We start from the raw sequence: 22,050 nt of genomic DNA on the forward strand, positions 1-22,050 counted from the left end.
CGGCGTTGCCGTGAGCTGTGGTGTAGGTTGCAGACGCGGCTCGGATCCCGCGTTGCTGTGGCTCCAGTGTAGGCTGGCAGCTATAGCTCCGATTGGACCCCCTAGCCTGGGAACCTCCATATGCCGCAGGAGCGGCCCAAAGAAATAGCAAAAAGACAAAAAACAAAAACAAAAACAAAAACAAAAGCCAAAGAGGAAATGTTGGTACCAAACACGATGGTTAAAGAGTGGCCTGTGCTAGGCTCTGAAATATTGTTCCCAGAAATAGAAGCAGCAGCAGGTTCAAACAGGCACAAAAATAGGGGAAGGAGGAGGCAGCATACAAACCATCAAGACATAAGAGTAAAAGGAAGATACAGCAAGATTCATCTTGGGAACAAGGTGTGAAGAATAAAGGGGCAAAAGATATCAGGCCACTTTAGAAGCACTTGGTATATTTCTTGGCATTCAACTCAGGAAACATGTCACTTTAGTGTTGTTGCTAAACTCCCAATTGAGCTGCTTGCCCTGGCCCCATCATGTTGGCTGACCACAACATTGAATCTTGGCGGTGTCTGTTGCCCTCGTGAATCTCCTATTTATGAGTAAGAATGTATAAGAGAGATGTCACAGTGAGACTTTGGAGCAAAACACAGGGCTCTCCTGGGGAAAGGGTTTCCGTCTTCTTCTTGGTGCTGGAGGGTCCCTGCAGGATGGGAGTTTGACATGGCTGGGCCCCTTGAGGACCTGAGTTTCTCAATAAATCTCTCTCTTTAACCCCACCCACCCAAATCCTCCCCTAAGGAGTTCTCTGAGTTCACAGAAAGGCCAACTGAGAGAGCAGGAAAAAACAACTGGGAAAAAAAAGGAAGGCGCAGTTTTCTTCCCATGGCACTTGTTTTTGACAGTGGGACTGCTCCCTTATACTGATTTTAGACATTGAGTTTGTTCCTTAATCTGGAACAGTGATTCTCAAATAAAGGGCAGGCCTGCTCAACAGGGGCTCTCAAGACTCTCCAAAGAGGTTTTGTTCAATATACCTAAGCCACTAACTCCCTCTTAATTGAGAACCAGTGCACATATTGATAGAAATTCCCGATGGGATTGCATTGTACATGTGGAGAGTTAGAGGCACAACAAAGAACTAATATGGAGCTCCTGTGTGGCTCAACAGGTTAAGTATCTGGTGGTGTCATTGCAGTGGCTCAAGTCTCTGCTGTGGTGTGCATTTGATCCCTGGCCTGGGAACTTCCTCATGCTGCAGGCATGGCCAAAGAAAAGTTAAAAAAAAAAAAAAAATACAATTCCATCCTTCTAAAGACAATTTTCAGAAAGACCCACTTTTCTCAATGAAATATTTGACACTAGGATTAGCACAGGCTGATCACTGTATGGTTTCTTAGAAGACTGGCTTTCCTCCATTTCTTTCTCTTTGATACTATACAACCGCCCACCAACCTGTTATGGACCAGGATGAAACCTCTGAAATACCTGATGGTCTTTATTTTCATCTCCAGGGTGGCGTCCTTGTTGCACACAAACACCTTGTGGGGATGCTGCTGGAAGGCATACATGGTCCACCTATGTTCATTCCCTCCTTAATAGCCTTGTACAGAGCACCTGTGATGAGGATCCTCTCTGGCATCCATGCCCACCATCAGGGCCATGTTGGGCACCTAAGCAAGATCTCCACTGAAGAACCTAGCGTTGTGGCCAGGACAATGTCCACAGCCAGCATCTTCACATAGGTCCTGGACAATGGACTGTAGCTCAGCTCTTGAAAACAATGGACCCATCAGGGCTAATGCCTCCACAAACAGCTCAATCCTACCCGCAGCCTTGGTTTTCCCTCAAGGGCGTCACACTCAGCCTGCAGGTCAGCTGCGTTCCCACCCAGAATGTCAGTATTTTCTGGGTGGGTGTCAGTGTGCTTGAAGAAGTTGTTCCACATGAAGGAGTGGCAGCTCTTGAGGAAGGCCAACATACTCATCCATGTTGAAAGTCTTTACATACATGAAGGACAGGTACTTAAGAGTACCCAAGTGACTTCCTGTAGCATCCAAGTGAGGTGCTCCCAGAGGGGAACCCCAGGGTGAAGAACTTGTCTGGCCCTGAGCTAAACTGGGTGATGTGGTTCCTGATGTATTTGGCCACTCAATCACTGGCCTGGGAACAGTGGTCCAGGATAATGAGCTTCATCTTGTCTTGGGCACCTTCTGTGTTGGCTTCAGTGACTACATTAATCTTTGTTTAATGACAACATAAATAATTCATTGGAACACAAGCATTAAAATTGTCAGTAAGATAAAATTTAGACATTTCAAAGAAGACTCTGCTATATTAAGTAATATATATGATCCATTTTTACTTTTAAAATACATAATATACACACTAAAAAAAAATCCAGGATCACTCACATCAACAGGTGGCTGCAGTGTAGCCACTATGGAAAACAGTATGTAAGTTGTTCTAAAAAACTAAAAATTGAGTTACCATCTAATCCATCAATCCCATTCGTGGACATATATATATCTGGAAAACATAAAAATTCTAATTTGATAAAATACAAACACCTCAATGTTCATGGCAGCGCTACTTAAAATAGTCAAGACATGAAAGCAACCTAAGTGTCTATCAAGAGACGAATAGCTAAAGTGTGGTATATAAATATACAATGAAATATTACTCAGGCACAAAAAATAATAAAGTATTGCCATTTGCAGCACATGGATGGACCCAGAGATTATCATACTAAGTGAAGTTAGGAAGACAAATATTATATGGTGTCACTTATATGTGGAATCTGAAAATTTGATACAAATGAACTTATTTACAAAATGAAACAGACTCACAGACAGAAAACATTTATGGTTACCAAAGGGGAAAGGGGGATGAGGGATAAATTAGGAGTGTGGGATTAACAGATACATATCACTATATACACAATAAACAATAAGGATTCACTGTATAGCACAGGTAACTATATACAACATCTTATAATAACCCATAATGGAAAAGAATCTGAAAAACAATACACACACACACACGACCAAATAACTTTGCTGTATACCCGAAACACACAATATTGTAAGTTAACTATACTTCAATTTAAAAAAAAAGTGAAAAAGCAAAAAGACCAAAAAATAAAAAATTTAAAAAAAGGTGGCTGCAATGTGAAGTAAATGGAACTCTTACACACTGCTGGTGGGAAGGCAAAATGGTCCACTTTAAGACATGGCAATATCTTTTTTTTTTTTTTTTTGTCTTTTTAGTGCCATACCCACGGCACATGGAGGTTCCCAGGCCAGGGGCTGAATGGGAGCTGTAGCTGCTGGCCTACGCCAGAGCCACAGCAATGCCAGGTGCAAGCCACATCTTTGACATACACCACAGCTCATGGCAATAGTGGATCCTTAACCCACTGAGCAAGGCCTGGGATCGAAACTGGTATCCTCATGGGTACTAGTCAGAGTCATTTCCACTAAGCCACAACGGGAACTCTGAGACATGGCAATATCTTATGAAATTAAACTTGTACTTACCATTTGGCCCAGCAATCCAACTAATGTGGGAATAAAAGAGAAATAGAAATATGTTCAAAGACTTGTATGCACATGTTCATCATTAATAGGGCCTCAAAATGGAAACAACATGAATGCCCATCGACTAGTGATTAGATAAAACAAACTGTAGTATAACCAAAGTATGGAAAACTGCTCAGCGATAAAAAGAAATATTTATACATACAACATGAATGAATTTCAGAAACATTATACTAAGGGACAGAACTCAAATACAAAAGATTACATACTGTGCATACACAGATTTATATGAAATTCTAGAAAAGGCAAAACTATGGTGACAAAAAGCAGACCAACAGTTGCCCGGGTATGTGGCAGGGAGGGCAGAGAATATTAGAGAAAAAAAAAACTTTATAAAGGGATGGAAATGTTCTATACAGGCATACCTCAGAGACAGTGCAGGTTCAGTTTTAGATCACTGTAATAAAGCAAATATTGCAAAAGTAAGTCACATGAATTTTTTTTGGCTTCCCAGTGCATATGAAATTTATGTTTACACTATACGCTAGTCTATTAAGTGTGCAATAGCATTACATTTAAAACAACAATGTACATACCTTAGTTAAAAAATGCTTTGTTACCAAAAAATGTTAGCCATCATCTGAGCCTTCAGCAAGTTATAATCTTTTTGCTGGTGGAGGGCCTTATCAAGATATTGATGGTTGCTGACTGATCGGGGTGGCGGTTGCTGAAGGGTGAGGAGGCTGTGGCAATTTCTTAAAGTAAGACAACAATCAAACTTACCACATCAATTGACTTTTCCTTCCACTTAAACACTTGGAGGCTACTGTAGCCTTATATTCATTGGCCTAATTTCAACACTGTACCTCAGGGAATAGGGAGGCCTGAGGAGAGGGAGAGACTGGGGAATGCGCAGGTCAGTGGAGCAGTGAGAAAAAACACAATCTTTAACAATTACGTTCACTGTCTTACATGCGTGTACTTCATGGTGCCCCAAAACAATTACAACTGTAACATCAAAGACCACGGATCACCATAAATATCATAATAAAAAAGTTTGCAACATTGAAAAATTAAATTTTTACACAGAGGCATGAAGTGAGCAAATACTGTTGGAAAAATGGCACAGATAGGCTTGCTTGACTCAAGCTTGTCACAAGCTTTCAATTTGTAAAAAAACCCACAATATCTATGAAGCACAACAAAGCAGAGCACAGTAAAATGAGGTATGTGGTGGCAGTTATACAATTATATACAATTACTAAAATTCATCAAACTATACACTTAAATTTTTATTCTATGTAAATTATACCTCAATAAAGCTGGTAAAAATTTATCATAGTATAAAACTTGAGACTTACACAATTTCCTTTATGTGGAAAATAACTATAATAAATTTTTTTTTTAATTTGAAAAAGTTCTCCAGTTGGTGGGAATACAGTTTTTATCTTTTGGTTATATATATTCTAATTTTTCTACAATGTATGTTATTTTCCATAATTAATCAATTATTTCTGAAGTGATGATGGCCTGACTGAAGGTAAGTTGTTAAGTCCAACTTGGTTTGGTGAGACAGTGTCAGTCAGGGTGGATGTATGAACCCAGATCTTTATACTCTTGGCCATTATACTCTTCTGTTGGACTCTGACAGGTACTTTTAGAACTTCCTAGATAAGAATAGCCTGAGATGCTTAACAAATCTGTTTGTGTACTACAGTATTAAATCTGCATAGCTAATAAGCCCTCCAAGGTGATTCTCACCACTGGGAAATGTGCCTACACACAGGATCCAGGAATAGTTTCTTAACGTATTAAGGATTGTCACTGATGCCAAAAAACCATTTAGTTTTTTGTTTTAGTTATCCTACCTAGAATCTATTACCATTAGTCCCTTCTGGTAAGTCATCTTTGTTATGAAGCCATCCCTGACTGGAACCCCACACCTGCTGAGTGAGGCTCCTTCTCTATCCCCATTACCAGTATATTAAGGTGTGTGGCTCTTCTTGGCCAGGTGTTTACTTAGTTTGGGGATTGGCATTACTGGCATCTTGGGCTGGGTAATTCCTTGTTATAGAAGGCTGTTCTGTACATTGCAGGATGTTCAGCAGCCTCTCTGGCTTCTACCCACTAGATACAAGTAGCACCCGCTCCCCCATACCCAGTTGTGACAACCAAAAACACAAGAATGTCTCTAGTCATTGGAGTTCCCCTCATGGTGCAGTGGTTAACGAATCTGACTAGGAACCATGAGGTTCCGGGTTTGATCCCTGGCCTTGCTCAGTGGGTTAAGGATCTGGCGTTGCCGTGAGCTGCAGTGTAGGTTGCAGATGTGGCTCAGATCCAGCATTGCTGTGGCTGTGGTGTAGGCTGGTGGCTATAACTCCAATTCGACCCCTAGCCTGGGAACCTCCATATGCTGCGGGAGGGGCCCTAGAAAAGGCAAAAAGACAAAAAAAAAAAAGAATGTCTCTGGTCATTGGCAAATGTCCCTTAATTTGGCAAAAGGTGGCAAAGGTGGCAAAATTAACCAAGTTTGAACTACTAACTTGTCTCTCATAGCAGTCTAACCATCCTCTAGTTCATCCTCCACATAGCTTCCAGATTTCTAGGATTTGCTATTCAAAGTGTAGTTCTGGCCTAGCAGCATTGGCATTATGTGAGCTTGTTAGAAAAGCAAAAATCTCAGGCCCAACCTCAGACTCTCCATTTTTTTTTTTTTTTTTGTCTGTTGTTGTTGTTGTTGTTGCTATTTCTTGGGCCGCTCCCGCGGCATATGGAGGTTCCCAGGCTAGGGGTTGAATCGGAACTGTAGCCACCGGCCTACGCCAGAGCCACAGCAACGCGGGATCCGAGCCAAGTCTGCAACCTACCCCACAGCTCACGGCAACGCCGGATCGTTAACCCACTGAGCAAGGGCAGGGACCGAACCCGCAACCTCATGGTTCCTAGTCGGATTCGTTAACCACTGCGCCACGACGGGAACTCCCAGACTCTCCATTTTTAAGAAGATTCACAATCCTGGGTGATTCCTATGCTCTTAAACTTTGAGAAGCACTGTCAGAAATTTTCTAACTTGTTTGAAGGGTAAATATCATTTGGAACAGAGGTTAACAAAATTCTTAAGTTCTTTCCCTGGAGATTTCATTTTATTTATGTTGAGCCTAGGAATCTGTATTGTTATTGTGTGTCTCAGGCAATTCTTATCTTTGGGCAAGTTAGGGAATTGCTGAATAAACATCAGATTTTATCATTAACCACTTAATTAAAACCTCTTTAGTGGCTCCCTATGGCCTATAGCAGTAGTTCTCAACCTTAGGTATTCACCTAGGGAGTCTTTAAAAATCCTAATGCTGGAGTTCCCGTCGTGGCGCAGTGGTTAACAAATCCGACTAGGAACCATGAGGTTGTGGGTTCGGTCCCTGCCCTTGCTCAGTGGGTGAAAGATCCGGCATTGCCGTGAGCTGTGGTGTAGGTTGCAGACGTGGCTCGGATCTCGCGTTGCTGTGGCTCTGGCGTAGGCCAATGGCTACAGCTCTGACTCGACCCCTAGCCAGGGAACCTCCATATGCCGTGGGAGCGGCCCAAAGAAATAGCAAAAAGACAATAAATAAATAAAAATAAAAATAAAAATCCTAATGCTAGGTTGTTCCCCAAACCAATTAAATCAGAACTCTCTGGGGCAGAAACCCATTCACTGATGTGATTTTCAAAACTCCCCAGCTGTAGCCAATGTTGAAACCATTGGAAATGACCAAGCCTTAACTTGGCTTAAAGCCCAACTTTCTAGCCCTGCTTGATACTACACTTCTGCGTATGTACACTATACCCCAGCCTCACTAAACTATCTGTAATTCCTGGGGGTTCCTGTCGTGGCTCAGTGGAAACGAATCTGACTAGCATCCATGAGGACGCAGGTTTGATCCCTGGCCTTGCTCAGTGGATTAAGGATCTGGTGTTGCTGTGAGCTGTGGTGTAGGTCACAGACCCGGCTCAGATTCTGTGTTGCTGTGGCTATGGTGTAGGCTGGCAGTACAGCTCAGATTCGACCCCTAGCTGGGAAACTCAATATGCCGTGATAAAAAAAAAAAACCAAAAACAAAAAAACCCCCCAAAAAAACTATCTGCAATTCCTAAACCTAAACTCCAGCCTCACTAAACTATCTGCAATTCCTAAAGAGTACTTTCATGCCTCGAAGCCTTTCTACTGGTTGTGTTCTCTGTTTGAATACTTCTGCTGGCTCGGCAAACAATTATTCCCCTAAGGATTAAATTAGCCCCCAGTTTAGAGTGATTTTAGATTTCCCTGACACACTCATCAGGGCAGAGTGAATCATTAACGCCACCCCTCTTTGTATAGAGTTGTATTACTACATTTATCCCATTATACTGATGGGCTTGTATCCCATCAAGATACAATGTAATATTGATATTGCATCTTGAGGACAGGAACAATGCCTGGTTCAGTTTATATCCCTAGCATCTAGCAAAGGGCCAGGAATACAGTAAACAGCCAATACTGTTTCCTGACTTAGTAAAAGGACTGTAGAGGAACAAAATAAAAACAAGCAGAAATATTACCTTTTTTTAAATATGATTTAACATAATCTAACCACACAAAAATCTTAATTAGAAAATTTTTAAGCTGTGAGTCTCAAATAGAGAAACACATCTGAAAGCACTCTTAAGAGAGAAGACTTCCTTAATTCAGTATTACATTTGGTCCATTCTAAGGCCTTGAAATGTATCTTTTATATGTATCTAAGGCATTTTTCTCAACTGAGGTGAAATTCACCTAACACAAAATTAACCATTTTAAAGAGTACCATTCAGTGTCATTTAATAAATTCCCGATGTTATGCAATCACCAGCTATATCAAATTTCAAAATTATTTTCATCACCTCTAAAAATCCCCTGCACTCATCAAGCAGTTACTCACTCTATGCTCTTCCAAGTTCCTGGAAAGTACTAAGAACATTAACTTTTAAGTTACAGTAAGATATCTGAAAGATATAAAGTGGATAAAAGAGATATATATTCTAGTCACACAGAAAAGAGCACAAGTATAGTTTTTTCAATAATTTCAAAACTCTAATATTTTATTAACCATTTTATGTACATTGATATCCAGTCTTGAAAACTGATAAAAACTTGTCCAGAGTTTCTTATAGAGACAATGTACAAATGCTCATTTACATTTTGCACATTAATAATGACGATTAAAATGGCACAATAGTTACAGCTACACAAAAATATATACAAGGATTCGAGACAGATTTGATGTTATTTGTCTTATAACATGTGTAGATACTACACAAAAAAATTCGGATATAATTTTCAGAAACGTAAAATTTGACCAAAGTCACTTTTCTTCTTAAAATTTAAAAATAAAATTCCTGACAATCGTAATTACTAATTCATAGTCAAATCTTAAGCAAATTCAAATTAGCCCAGGTTAGACAAAGGTTAAGTTAAATATTTCATATTTTAAAAAATAAGGTTTGCAGCTTAAAAAACATAAATCTGATAACATTTCCTCAAAATTAATTAAGAATGGCTTATCCATGTCCTTCCAGAATCTGGAAACACACTAGAAAAAGTGAACACTGAACAGCTGATTCTTTGGAAAGCTGCACCCCTAGCCCTGGAAAACATCCTTAAGAGGCCCCAGGGATCAAACCCTAGTGGGAAACTCACAAGGCATGAGTGATACTGAGAACCAAGAGGGAAGGAGTAATAAACAGCTGTTTTCTGATGTATAGCAGAATGATAAGGCATGAGGTGATAGTAATTAATTAAAAAAGATTTCAACTATTCTTAGGGAATCGATTAGACATTGAGAATGACCAATCTACAATGACCTCAAAAATAGTATTTCACATATTATCATGGTAGGAAATTTAAATTCTAACAACTTTTTTCTGTATTTTACTCTACTGGCCTGAGAAGCAGCTTCCTATTTTGAGAATTCTATGACATAAAATAATCAAGTATAATTAAGTTAATGGTTTGGAAAACAAAATGATAGTATTAAAAAGAAGCAAGAGGAATTTCCTGGTGACTCAGCAGGTTAAGGATCCTGCATGAGGATTGCTGTGGCTCCAGCTGTCATTGTTGTGGCATGTCACATTGCTGTGACATGCTGTGGCTCCAGCTGCTGCTGTGGCATGGGTTCAATTCCTGGCCTGGGAACTTCTGCATGCCTTGGCACGCCCAAAAAATAAAAAGTAAAAAGGAGCAAGTACCTCCTTTATTAGGTTGTGACACCAGGCTAAGAGGGTTTAGGGTTGGAAAGTAAGAAGTAGCAGGGATAGTGCATTGGTTCAGGTTTGAATCTGCTTCTGCTCAAGGAAACAAAGGGCATGAAAAGGATCTGGACAGCCCAGAAGGGTAGTGGTACCTGGATGTGGAGTTACCGCCCTGGGTCAGAGACAGGCTGGTACCACCTGTGCTCAACATTAAACTAGGAATACAACCATCTCAAAGCACACTTAAAGCAAAAACAGATGATTCACTTTCATATTACAAAGTCTAGAAGGAGAAGACATTTGAATTATTTCAAAAAGTGAGCTAACAAAATTATGGGGTTTCTCCTTACTTCATCTGAAAAACCCAAGGAACAAATATTTTAAAAATTCTACAACTATTAATACGTTTAAAAGGCACTTAAAAATTCCTTTATAATTCAACTCAGTATACATCTCTGTCAACTATATTTTGGATAAATTTTTAAAAACTGCTTAATTTTGGTGTAATTTTTCCTGTAACTCAGTGATATTTACTTCCTACAGGGCTGACTGAACATTTTGAAAGATAGACCCCCAGCTTTCCGCAAAACAACTTGAAAGTGCTTTTATCATAGAAATGGAAAAAATTCTAATGATTTGCTCTTTCACTGACAACATCCTGTAGTCTTTTAAGTAAAACATCATCATTTTCTTGACAGATGCGTTTGGCAGGTGATTCTGCATCACCATCGATGGCTATTGCTCGCTTCTTGGTTCTCTGCTCACCTTGCCTTATCATGTTGTTGATATCTTTCAAACTCTGTGCAAAAATACAGGACATGTGTGAGTAAAAAGGGAAAAAGAAGCAGCAGCAGCAAAGAACTGAGCTGTTTTTTCCTGCCTTCTATCCTCTATACAAAGTTAAACACTGGGATAGAGATGATTTTAAAAATTAGATTTACCTTATAGCAGTAGTTATCAAAATGTGGATATCAGACCAGAAGCAGCAGAAGCATTTAGAAACTTATTAAGAATGCAAATTCTCATGCTTCACCCTATACCTACTGAATCAGACATTCTGGGGTAGGACCCAGCAATCTACATTTTACCAAGCCCTCCAAGTGATTCTGATGTTCCCTAAAGTTTGATCCTCCCGCTGAAGCAATGCTTTTCAAACTTTAATGTGCTTATAGAGTTCCCTTGAGGTGCAGCAGGCTAAAGATCCAGTGGAATCAAAGTAGTTGCTTGGGTCGCTACTATAGCACGGGTTTGATCCTTGGCTTGGGAATGTCTACATGCCATGGATGTGGCCAAAACAAACAAACCAAAAACCAAACCAAACCAGAAAAAAACCCACCTCTTTCATGTGCTTACTAATCATCTGGGAATCTTGTGAATATGCAGATTCATATTCAATAGGACTGGAGTGAGGCCTGAAAGCCTGCATTTCCCAGGTGAGGCTAATGTTGCTGGTATATAAATCAGCCTTAGAGAAGTGGTTCCTGAAAGCTGTGTACCACAACTGTCTGCCTGAGGTTTATGATTCAATAAAAATCTATGGGCAAGCTCCCCAAGTGATTCTGACCTATGATTTTGAAATCACCGCCTGAGAAGTCACTTGGTCCCATTTCTGATTTTATGCATGAATTTCTTCTAGACATCTTTATAGCAAATCAACCTCTCTGAAGAGGAAATGCAAGTCTGTGAGGCATTATATCTCGGTCAACTTTGTTTGCTTAGTAGGAACTCAGTAGATGTTTGTGAAAATTAATGAGTTAAAGAGCTGCCATGTATTTGGACTGAATTACAATCTGTCACTACAATTTCTTCCAATTGGTAGTGATTCTGGCTTCTGGAGACATACTGAATGTATTTTCTTAATAGCCCTTGAAATACATGAGAACAACAATCATGTCCCTATCACATTTTCATCGCTGTATAGCAATAAAGATGGAGATAACCACAGAGCTGTCTGTGTGTAAGAGCAGGCCTCGATTTTCAGACTTTTCACTATCCTGGTTGCCATCCACCAAATGAACTTTCACTTTCAAAGCCTTTCTTTACACACAGTGTTCCCCAGGTCTGACCTCTTGCAGGTGTTGCCTTACTGGTCCTTCTCAAGACTGTGCCTGAGCAGGGACACACTGGGCTCTTTCGGTGAACTCCCCTGATACCATGTCAACTGTAATGATTAACTATCTCAACTGAATACAGTACTCTTCTTTTTTTTTTAATCTTTTTAGGGCCACACCTGCGGCATACACAGGATCCTAGGCTAGGGGCTGAATCAGAACTATAGCTGCTGGCCTACTCGACAGCCACAGCAATGCCAAATCTGAGCCGCATCTGCGACCTACACCACAGCTCACAGCAATGCCAGATCCTTAAACCTCTGAGCGAGCCCAGAGAATGAACCTGTGTCCTCATGGATACTAGTCAGATTCGTTTCCACTGAGCCACGATAACAGGTACTCCTGAACACACTACTCTTCATCACAGGAAACTTATTATAGTAATGGCTTCTATTTATTGACAGTTACTTTGCAAAAAAAGGGGGGGGGTACGATTAAAGATTACTATACTAATTGGAAGTCTGAAACCCAATTTTCTTTTCCTTTTTTGGCCAGCCTGTGGCATAGGGAGTTCCGAGGCCAGGGGTCAGATCCCAGCCACAACTGCAACCTAAGTCAAAGCTGTGGCAACACTGGATCTTCAACCCACCGTGCTGGGCTGTGGATCAATCCTGTGTACCAGCACTTCCAAAATGCTGCCCATCCCATTGCACCAGAGCGAAACTGAATTTTTAACACATGTATGCAGTTGTTTTGGAGTAAAGTTTCTGCACCTTACCTTAGAAGGGCTGCCATTGAACTTATAGAGCAGAGCACTCCTTGGGGTAGGGCCGGACCCGTTCTTGTGTGGGGAAACATAAATGGAGTGCTGCTGGGAAATGCGGCGCGGGGAGCCCGGCTGTTGCTTAATATGTGGAAAAGGAGACAGTGGTGGGGCTTCCATCTGAAATAACACAAAAGAAAAATTTCTTTTATTGTTTGTTTTTTTTTTTTGGCTGCATCTGCAAAGGAAGAAGTTCCCAGGCCAGGGATCTAACCTGCACCGCAAACTGAACCACAGCTGCTGCAATGTTGGATCCTAAACCTGCTGTGCCACATGGAAACTTTCAGGTAAACTTTTTTTTTTTTTTTTTTTGGTCTTTTTGCCTTTTCTGGGACTGATCCCACGGCATATGGAGGTTCATAGGCTAGGGGTCGAATTGGAGCTGTAGCCACAGCCACAGCCACACAGGATCCGAGCCACGTCTGTGACCTACACCGCAGCTCATGGCAACGCTGGATCCTTAACCCACTGAGCAAGGTCAGGGATCGAACCCGCAACCTCATGGTTCCTAGTTGGATTCGTTAACCACTGAGCCACAACGGGAACTCAAGTAAACTTTTTAAAAGATAAACATTTTTCTTTCCTTTTTCTGAATCCCATCTTTTTTTTTTTTTTTTTTTTTTTCTGTCCTCCTCCCACCTCGTCTCAGCAAGAGTGAAAAATTAACATGGAACTTTTTTTTTTAATCATATTTTTACTCTTACTGGTATCTCCTAGTTAGGAGTCAAATATACTGTAAGAGCTTATCTATGGCTGAAAAATAACACAAAGAAATAGTTCATTAACTTGTTCTTTCTTTCCTTTTTTTTTTGATCTTTTGTCCTTTTAGGGCCACACCTGCAGCATATGGAGGTTCCCAGGCTAGGGGTCTAATTGGAGCTGTTCCTGCTGGCCTACACCAGAGCCACAGCAAAGCCAGATCCGAGCCAAGTCTTCGACCTACATCACAGCTCCCGGCAAAGCCGGATCCTTAATCCACTGAGCGAGGCCAGGGATCGAACACGCAACCTCATGGTTCTTAATTGGATTCACTTCTGCTGTGCCACGATGGGAATTCCAACCCTTGTTTTTCAACAATTACTGACAGATAACTAGATTTCACTTTCCTGGATCTGTCAGGAAATCCTGAAGGATTCTGGGCAAGACACCGGAAGCAGTAAGCCAAGAGCATAGAAACCTTGTGTCTATGCTCACAAAGTGGGGCAAAGAATAACCCAAGCTGTGTCCTAACAGTTGCAATAACAATTTCTCTCCACTTACATATATCCACAACCAAATTAGAAGCACAGAAATAAGAGAGGCAAAGAGGAGGTTCCCTGGTGGCTCGGGTTAGATCCCTGGCCTAGGAACTGCCACATGCCACAGGTGTGTCCAAAAAGAAAAATTAAAAAAAATAATAATGAAAGGGACTTGTGATAGAACATGCTGGAAGATAATATGAGAAAAAGAACGTATATACATGTATGACTGGGTCACTTTGCTGTACAGCAGAAACTGACACAACATTGTAAATCAACTACATTTTAATTAAAAAATTAAAAATAATATTAATAAAATATAAAACATACCACATGGTCGTGATTTGACAAGTCGTATTTCAATGCAAATGACTTCACTCTTCCTACATATATTGTATTGTAAAATTTGATAAGATCACCTCTTTCCTCTTTCACTGGCCCACTGGAACAGTCAGGTGTTTTTGTAGCATCTTCCAAGTCTGTTAAAAGAATTTAGTGTTGTGATAGGTGTACTTTATTAGTGGATGATTAGTGGATTATCTCTACAATGTAAGAGGAAAAAATCAAATAAACTCAAATCTTTACCTAAGAAAATTAATATTTTTAGAAAAGGTTCAGAGGACGTTACTTTGTGGCAAAGTGGGTTACGGATCTGGCATTGCTTCAGGTGAGATGCAGGCCACAACTGTGGTGCGGGTTCAAGTCCTGGCCCAGGAACTTCCACATGCCTCAGGTGCATCCAAAAAAAAACAAAAGTCCAGAAATCTACGTTATGGATAAATTCAATTGGAATTTTGAGAAACGCAAACATGAAAACTTAGGCTGATACTCTATCCTCTGGATACCACTTCCGCAAGCATTTTTTTCACAACCATACCATTGAACTCATTGTCATTGGCGACCCTAAGAGGGGTGCCAGCCCTGGGTTGGAGTTCAGCTGAGTTTCAGAGTATGGGTAGCAGTGGCAAACCCTGAGCTTCAGATAATAAAAGGGCCTGCAGATATTCATCTTGGTCCTTTCGGAAAGGTGAAAAGACTCTAAAAGGTAAAGTGTATCCTCACAGATTAAGGAAGAAGCGAGTAAATTGCTTGTGTTTATTTTTCTGCAAATACATGGCAGGAAACATGTGTTCAGAGAGCCTTATTTTCCTATGCACAACAAAACTTCAGTGTTGTCTATAGTTGGCATCCTTGGTTGTAAAATGAAAGCTTGCCCCAAGGTGCTTTCCTATTTACTGGTATAACTCTAGGGTAACTTGTAACACCAGGTAGATTCTACTCATTCTTGGGGAAGAATACTACAAAACATCTACTTGTACATAATGAATCATCTACAAACAGGAGTTAAGAAAACTACTGACAATTAAAAAGAACACAGCATGTGAGAAAAAGTTCTCATATAGTGGCCTGCAAACATTGAGAATATGAGTAGAGCATGCTTCCATCTTAGGGAAACGAGAAAACTTAAACATGGTCTAAGAGCCAAGCAGCCACAGGGAATCTCCATAAGGATCTCAGTCCCAATTTGGATGTCCTTTTTACACTTCCTATTTTTGCAGGATCTTAATAGAGGAAAAAAAAAAAAAAAGGCTACATGATCAAATAAGTTAAGGAAATGCTGTAAATTATATTCTCTTAGAAATTCAGAATATGTGTCAGTATATTAAAGGCTCTGAAAAGTCCTGCAGTTAGGAAAAACCCCTGTTCACTTTAATTCCATACCTCTGAAGTTTTCTATGTATAGTTCCTCTTCCCCATAACACTTACTACTATCCTGGGGGACATCATCCCCCAGCAGCAAATACTGGCTTAGTAACGGCTATTGTAGGTTATTCTTGTTATATGTAAAATTGTTTAATGTCCTCCTTTGATTAGAAATTTCTGGAAACAGATATTATATTCTTCATGTTTCTGTAATTCCAATTCCAGTTGTTAAGAGTTATACAAGCAGCTATACTTAATTTGAAAACAAATATTTAAAACTCTCTAGGACCTTGGATTCTAACTAAACATTATTTAGCTATGCATTTTTTTCATTTCAAAACAGAAAAAAAAAAAAGACATCAGTTATCCTTAAGGAGGAAAAAAATTTCCAACTTTCTATCTCTTTAAGGACTTTATGTATGTATGTATGTATGTATGAATGAATGTCTTTTTAGGGCCACGCCCAGAGCATATAGAAGTTCCAGGCTAGGGGTTGACTGGAACTGCAGCTGCCAGCCTATACCACAGCCACAGCAACACGGGATCTGAACCATGACTTCAACCTACACCACAGCTCATGCAACACCAGATCCTTAACCCACTGAATGAGACCAGGGATTGAATCTGAGTCCTCATGGATACTAGTTGGGTTCATTACTGCTGAGCCACGATGGGCACTCCTCTTTAAGGGTTTTAGCACTCGGAAATTAAAGACTCCGTAAGCCCAGTGACTATCTGATCACATATATATCAGGAGATGGAACTTACTAAAGACTGAGAAAGAGAATGAGATCTCCCTGCCTGGTTTTGTTAACTGTTTCCCCTCAGAGGGTAGGAGGGACTGCAGCCTAATATAATTTGAGGCACAAGGTATAGTTTGATATATATTGTAAAATGAACTAATGAACTATTATGGTTTCATAATTTTCCCTACTGTTCCCACAAATAAGAAGAATGTCTTTTTTGGATTATCATATAACACTGTCAAGCAATTAAAATGTGGTTTTAAATAAAATACCAGTGAATGAGACTAGCCCTTAGAAAAAAAGGAGCTATTATCCACAGAGCTTTGGAGAGACGTGCTGAAATTTTTAGCCTGGATCTTTGGCTCCAGGAATTTTCCAAGAATCTAAAGTGAAAGTGGGAAGGGAGAAGTCAAATTATCCCAAGGCTGCAGGTGGCCAACTGCAACCATAACACATGATTAGTTTGATATCCCAAGACAATATAATTGCATCCAAGGGAAGAGATGTTAAGAAAATAGTAGATATTCATTTCTCAGAGGAACTGGTTTCGGATTGGGCACACTCAAACTGTTTGGGATGCGAATATTGATGAAACCCCCAACAACCACCTCCAGCCAATCCACTGACTAACTGATGCTGGTTTCTTTGCACATACTGTCATTAGTTTTCAGACTGAGAAGAGGCATATATTATGATTATTAGCACTTAAAATGAAGACAGTGAAGAAGCAAAATTATTTTAAGATGAAAGTAAGAAAGAACTGATTTATAAATCCAAAGGTCAGGCTGAGATATGACAGGCTCAACGAGTAAAGCAGCACTTGCCTGGAGTAGGCATTTGGTATTTATTTTCTTTCTTTCTTTTTTTTTTGTCTTTTGGTCTGTTGTTGTTGTTGTTGTTGTTGCTATTTCTTGGGCCGCTCCCGCGGCATATGGAGGTTCCCAGGCTAGGGGTCTAATCGGAGCTGTAGCCACCGGCCTACGCCAGAGCCACAGCAACACGGGATCCGAGCCGCGTCTGCAACCTACACCACAGCTCACGGCAATGCCAGATCGTTAACCCACTGAGCAAGGGCAGGGACCGAACCCGCGACCTCATGGTTCCTAGTCGGATTCGTTAACCACTGCGCCACGACGGGAACTCCGGTATTTATTTTCTATTTCTCCTATCGCATCCTTCCTCATTCTTTTTGCTCCTCACAATAACAATGTGCAGTAAATATTTCTGTCTGGTTTTCTTATTGAGAGAGCAGTGTTACTTAGCTCCAGTTATACAAAAGCCACTGACCATAGAACAATTTAAAACTATAGTGGTTTTAGACTATTTCAGTGATATTTTAGCAGTTTCTCATGAGCTCTAAAAGGCATCACTATAATCTAAAATAAAACAAAGTAAATCTTGTTTAAACAAATAATCTAAAAATAAAATGTGCTCCACCCACAGCATGGTTATCTATCTGGTGACTGTAAAACAGTTTTTTTTTGTTTTGTTTTTTGGATGCCCCGTGGCATATAGAGTTTCCAGGCCAGAGATCAGACCTGAGCCGCAGTTGTGATCTAAGCTGCAGCTATGGCAATGCCGATCCTTAACCCACTGGGCCAGGCTGGAGATCCTGCATCCCAACATTCCCAAGATGCCACTGATCCTGTTGCACCCCAGTGGGAACTCCTATAAAAGTCTTAATATGAATAAAGTCATTTAAGTATCAATTTCCAGTTAAGGATTTTATACATCTCATATGAAAACAAAATTTTTGTCCCTTGAAAGGATTTGCTTTAACTGCTTTTGTGTGTGTGATGTAGTTTGCAAAATTTAAAAGATTTTATGGAAGGAACATGGCCTTAGACAAATTAGCTTAAGGAAGAAAAACAGATCCCTTGTTGTGCAGTGGGTTAAGGATCTGGTGTTGTCATTGCAGCAACGTGGGTTGCTGTTTTGATGCAGGTTTGATCACTGGCCCAGGAATTTCCACATGCGGGGCCAAAAAAAAAGAGACAGACATTTAAAGGGCCCCACATTAATAAAATATAATAATTTTATTGTTATTTATTTATTGTCTTTTAAGGGCCGCACCCATGGCATATGGATGTTCCCAGGCTAGGGGTTGAATTGGAGCTGCAGCCGAGGCCTAAATCACAGCCACAGCAATGCTGGATCTGAGCCATGTCTTCGACCTACACCACAGATCATGGCAATGCCGGATCCTTAACCCACTGAGCAAGACCAGAGACTGAGCCTTTGTCCTCATGGATAATAGTCATACTGATTTCTGCTGAGCCACAATGGGAACTCCATTATAATGATTTTATATTGCTTATAGGATTTTCCATTGTGTAATAGGATCTGCAGTGTCTCTGAAGTGCTGGGATGCAGGTTTGATTTCCCAGCCTGGCACAGTGGGTTAATGATCTGGTATTGCTGAAGCTGTGGTGTAGGTTGCAACTGTGGCTGGGATCTGATCCCTGGCCTGGGAGCTCCATATGCCCACATGTAGACAAAAAAGAAAAAAAAATTTAATTACTTATAAACAAAATAATAAGTAATAACTACTACTTACTGAGGACTTAATATGAGCAGGCCTTGTATTAAATACTAGACACACATGAGTTCCTGTTCATGGTTAATGAATCCGACTAGGAACCATGAGGTTGCGGGTTCAGTCCCTGCCCTTGCTCAGTGGGTTAAGGATCGGTGTTGCCGTGAGCTGTGGTGTAGGTTGCAGATGTGGCTTGGATCCTGCGTTGCTGTGGCTGTGGCACAGGCTGGCGGCTACAGCTCTGATTAGACCCCTAGCCTGGGAACCTCCATATGCCTCAGGAGTGGCCCTAGAAAAGGCAAAAAGACAAAAAAACAAAAACAAAAACAAAAAAAAACAAGACACACAGACACAAACACGACACACACACATTCTTTTTTTTTTTTTTTTTTTTTTTTTTTTTTTTTTTTGTCTTTTTGCTGCTGTTGTTGTTGTTGCTATTTCTTGGGCCGCTCCCTCGGCATATGGAGGTTCCCAGGCCAGGGGTTGAATCGGAGCTGTAGCCACCGGCCTACGCCAGAGCCACAGCAACGCGGGATCCGAGCCGCGTCTGCGACCTACACCACAGCTCACGGCAACGCCGGATCGTTAACCCGCTGAGCAAGGGCAGGGGCCGAACCCTCAACCTCATGGTTCCTAGTCGGATTCGTTAACCACTGCGCCACGACGGGAACTCCACACACACATTCTTTTTAACTCTTAAAAAAAAGCCTCTGAGGAAGTAATGTAAAGTTTTCAATTTACTATCATATACCTGAGTGATATGTTTGTATTACTTAGATTAAATAATAATCTGGGTCTCTCAAGTGTTCTAATGAAGAATGCCAGTCTGGGGTGCTCGACTAATATAATAACGTATGTGGTCCATGAATGTCCAGTTGGTGTTTTAATCAGGAACCCATTCCCCAGGTGGCTAACCCAGGGTTTCTTGAGGTATGTCTCCATCAATGACCAAGGCTTTGCTAACATGCTCAATGTCAGAAATGGGTTTTCATTGATGAAAATAATGACCATTTATTAAGTATGCCTAATGCTAAAAACTGGGAAATTACAAGTATTTAAAATAAGCAGATTGGTTAACATATTTGATACACTATCCACAACAGCATGAAAGGGATGAGAGATCCAGTGAGGTCTGTGGGGCTTTACTACTATGAATGATGCCCAGGCCTGGACCCTGATGCATGCTGTTTGCCTGATCCTGGCTTTAAAGAGAACAGAATCCTGCTCTGGAATCCTGGCATCTATCTCAAGGGAACCCTTTATGTGAGGTGGTGGTTGGTCAGGCACCTGAGACTTGGAACTGCACAGGATGCATAAACTGTGAGTGCTTTCTAAAAAAGTAATTATCTTACTCTTAACTATGAATTTGTTTATAGAACCAGAACTATTCTCTGAAGGTGGTGTTCTTTGTGAGCCACACAAGAAGTCTGAAAGTAGTGTTCTTTGGTGTGTCAAAGTCTGGTTCATAGCATCTAGCCATAGCTCCAGGAAATGGAACACATCTTATTGGAACAAAGACTTGCCAGACAGTATCCTCTTTTACAACTTTGTCCTTTTTTTTGGTGCCAGAATTTCCGAGAGTCTATTATCATTATTATCTAGTATCACTGGATACTCTTTCTGCTCTGTACTGCATAGGATCTTAACAATGGCTTTTTGGTTTTTTTTTTTTTTTTGCTTTTTAGGGATCCAACTGCAGCATATGGAGGTTCCCAGGCTAGGGTTCCAGTTGGAGCTACAGCTGCCGGGCTACACCACAGCCACAGCAACGTCAGACCTGAACCATGTCTGTGACCTACACCACAGCTCATCACAACACCAGATCCTTAACCCACTGAGCGAGGCCAGGGATCAAACCTGCAACCTCATGGTGCCTAGTTGGATTCGTTTCCACTGCGCCACGACGGGAACTCCTCTTTTCTTCTGATTCTCCTTTCTTTAAAAAAAATTACTAGTGCCTGAAGTCTTATCTTAGCATGATGGTACCAACAAGGTGTTGACCTTGCTACTGGTGACAGAATACCTACACTCTTATTAATGAATGAGATATTTCCTTAACTGTCTTCCCAGGCAAACCACTGACACCTATCTTACTTTCCCTGTCATTAGACTGATTTTTGAATTTTATGTGTGACACTTGTCTTTTATGTGTTTCATTAATGTGTGTATGAACACTAGGAAATTTCTAAAACACAACTAACAGGTGACAAACGAAGGGTTTCAATACACATCCTCTTTGGTGGGAGGCACCTGACCCAAACTCATTTGTTTCTTCCTAAAACACATATGCATTATCCACCCAACCTATATAATTAACTCCATGACATCCACTGTATTATGCACAATGTAATCAAAAGTATACTACATAGGGAATGTTAAATTGGGCAACTTACCACAATCTGTCATTTCAAAATCACCATTCAGGTTTTTATTGTATGCCATAGCTTCTCTTGGAATACTTTTCAGTAGTACACTTCTATAGACCTATAGGTCAGAATGGGGGGGAAAGGACTGCTAAGTCACAAAGAGGCACAGGTTAAGCAAAACCCAAATAAGAGGAGCAAGATATCAAGGCACTTAAAAAGTATTTGTATGGATGATAATCAAGGGAAAGATGTCAGTAGTCTTGTAAGGGTAGATTAAGGCAAACATCTGAGAAGAGGGGACAGTGAAGCAGAGCTCACTAGCTGAAATATGCCACTGTAGGAGGTTACAGAATAGAAGAATTAAGTAAGTAGTAACTAGACACTAATGAACAGGTTTCACCAAATAAAAGCAACTCAAAAAGATTTGAGCCTGTACCTTCTTTCTTTTAATTCCTAACATGAGAATCACTTGATCTCAATTAGGGCTTGTTTTCCCGCTCCCATCCCATGCCTAACTCCTTTCAGGTGGCCACATGAAAATTTGTTCCCCTCCCTGCTCCTAAACTGTTTTTAACCTCCAAAATAGCTGAAAGGCATGATCCATTTCTACTCATCCTATGGATATCAGTATTGAGAGAATATTTAGGAGGCTGGGGCTTGCTTGGTCCATTTTTGACACACACTAACTTCACCTTAATCATCTTAAGGGATACTCAACCTCTGTAAGCTCTGATCCTAAGGGATTTTTCTGAAGAGGCCCAGAAATAAGGCCTCTTTTTGGCTCTTGTAAGACCTCTATATTGCTGTCAGTGTATT

General features: G+C 40.6%; 1 protein-coding gene and 1 pseudogene across 48 annotated transcripts in view; both read right to left on the reverse strand.

Annotated features, from left to right (window-relative positions):
• Positions 1–1,173: 1,173 nt before the first annotated feature.
• Positions 1,174–2,309, reverse strand: LOC102159078 (glucosamine-6-phosphate deaminase 1 pseudogene; annotated as a pseudogene).
• Positions 2,310–8,588: 6,279 nt separating this feature from the next.
• The window catches only part of RBL1 (RB transcriptional corepressor like 1), a 77,904-nt gene continuing 64,442 nt past the window's right edge, over positions 8,589–22,050 (reverse strand). For all 48 annotated transcript variants that reach the window (XM_085003815.1, XM_085003811.1, XM_085003807.1 and 45 more), the window contains 4 exons: positions 21,262–21,352; positions 14,210–14,358; positions 12,597–12,761; positions 8,589–10,566 (listed from right to left, as the gene is read on the reverse strand). In XM_085003815.1, coding sequence (XP_084859941.1) covers positions 10,396–10,566; positions 12,597–12,761; positions 14,210–14,358; positions 21,262–21,352 — 576 coding nt within the window. In that variant the 3' untranslated portion in view covers positions 8,589–10,395. The remainder of the gene's footprint in view (positions 10,567–12,596; positions 12,762–14,209; positions 14,359–21,261; positions 21,353–22,050) is intronic.

This window comes from Sus scrofa, chromosome 17 (genome assembly GCF_054392235.1).
Source record: "Sus scrofa isolate SSC_HxYL_T2T_F1_AM1 chromosome 17, Sscrofa_HxYL_maternal_Yorkshire_Landrace_v2.0, whole genome shotgun sequence".
Classification (NCBI taxonomy): Eukaryota; Metazoa; Chordata; class Mammalia; order Artiodactyla; family Suidae; genus Sus; species Sus scrofa.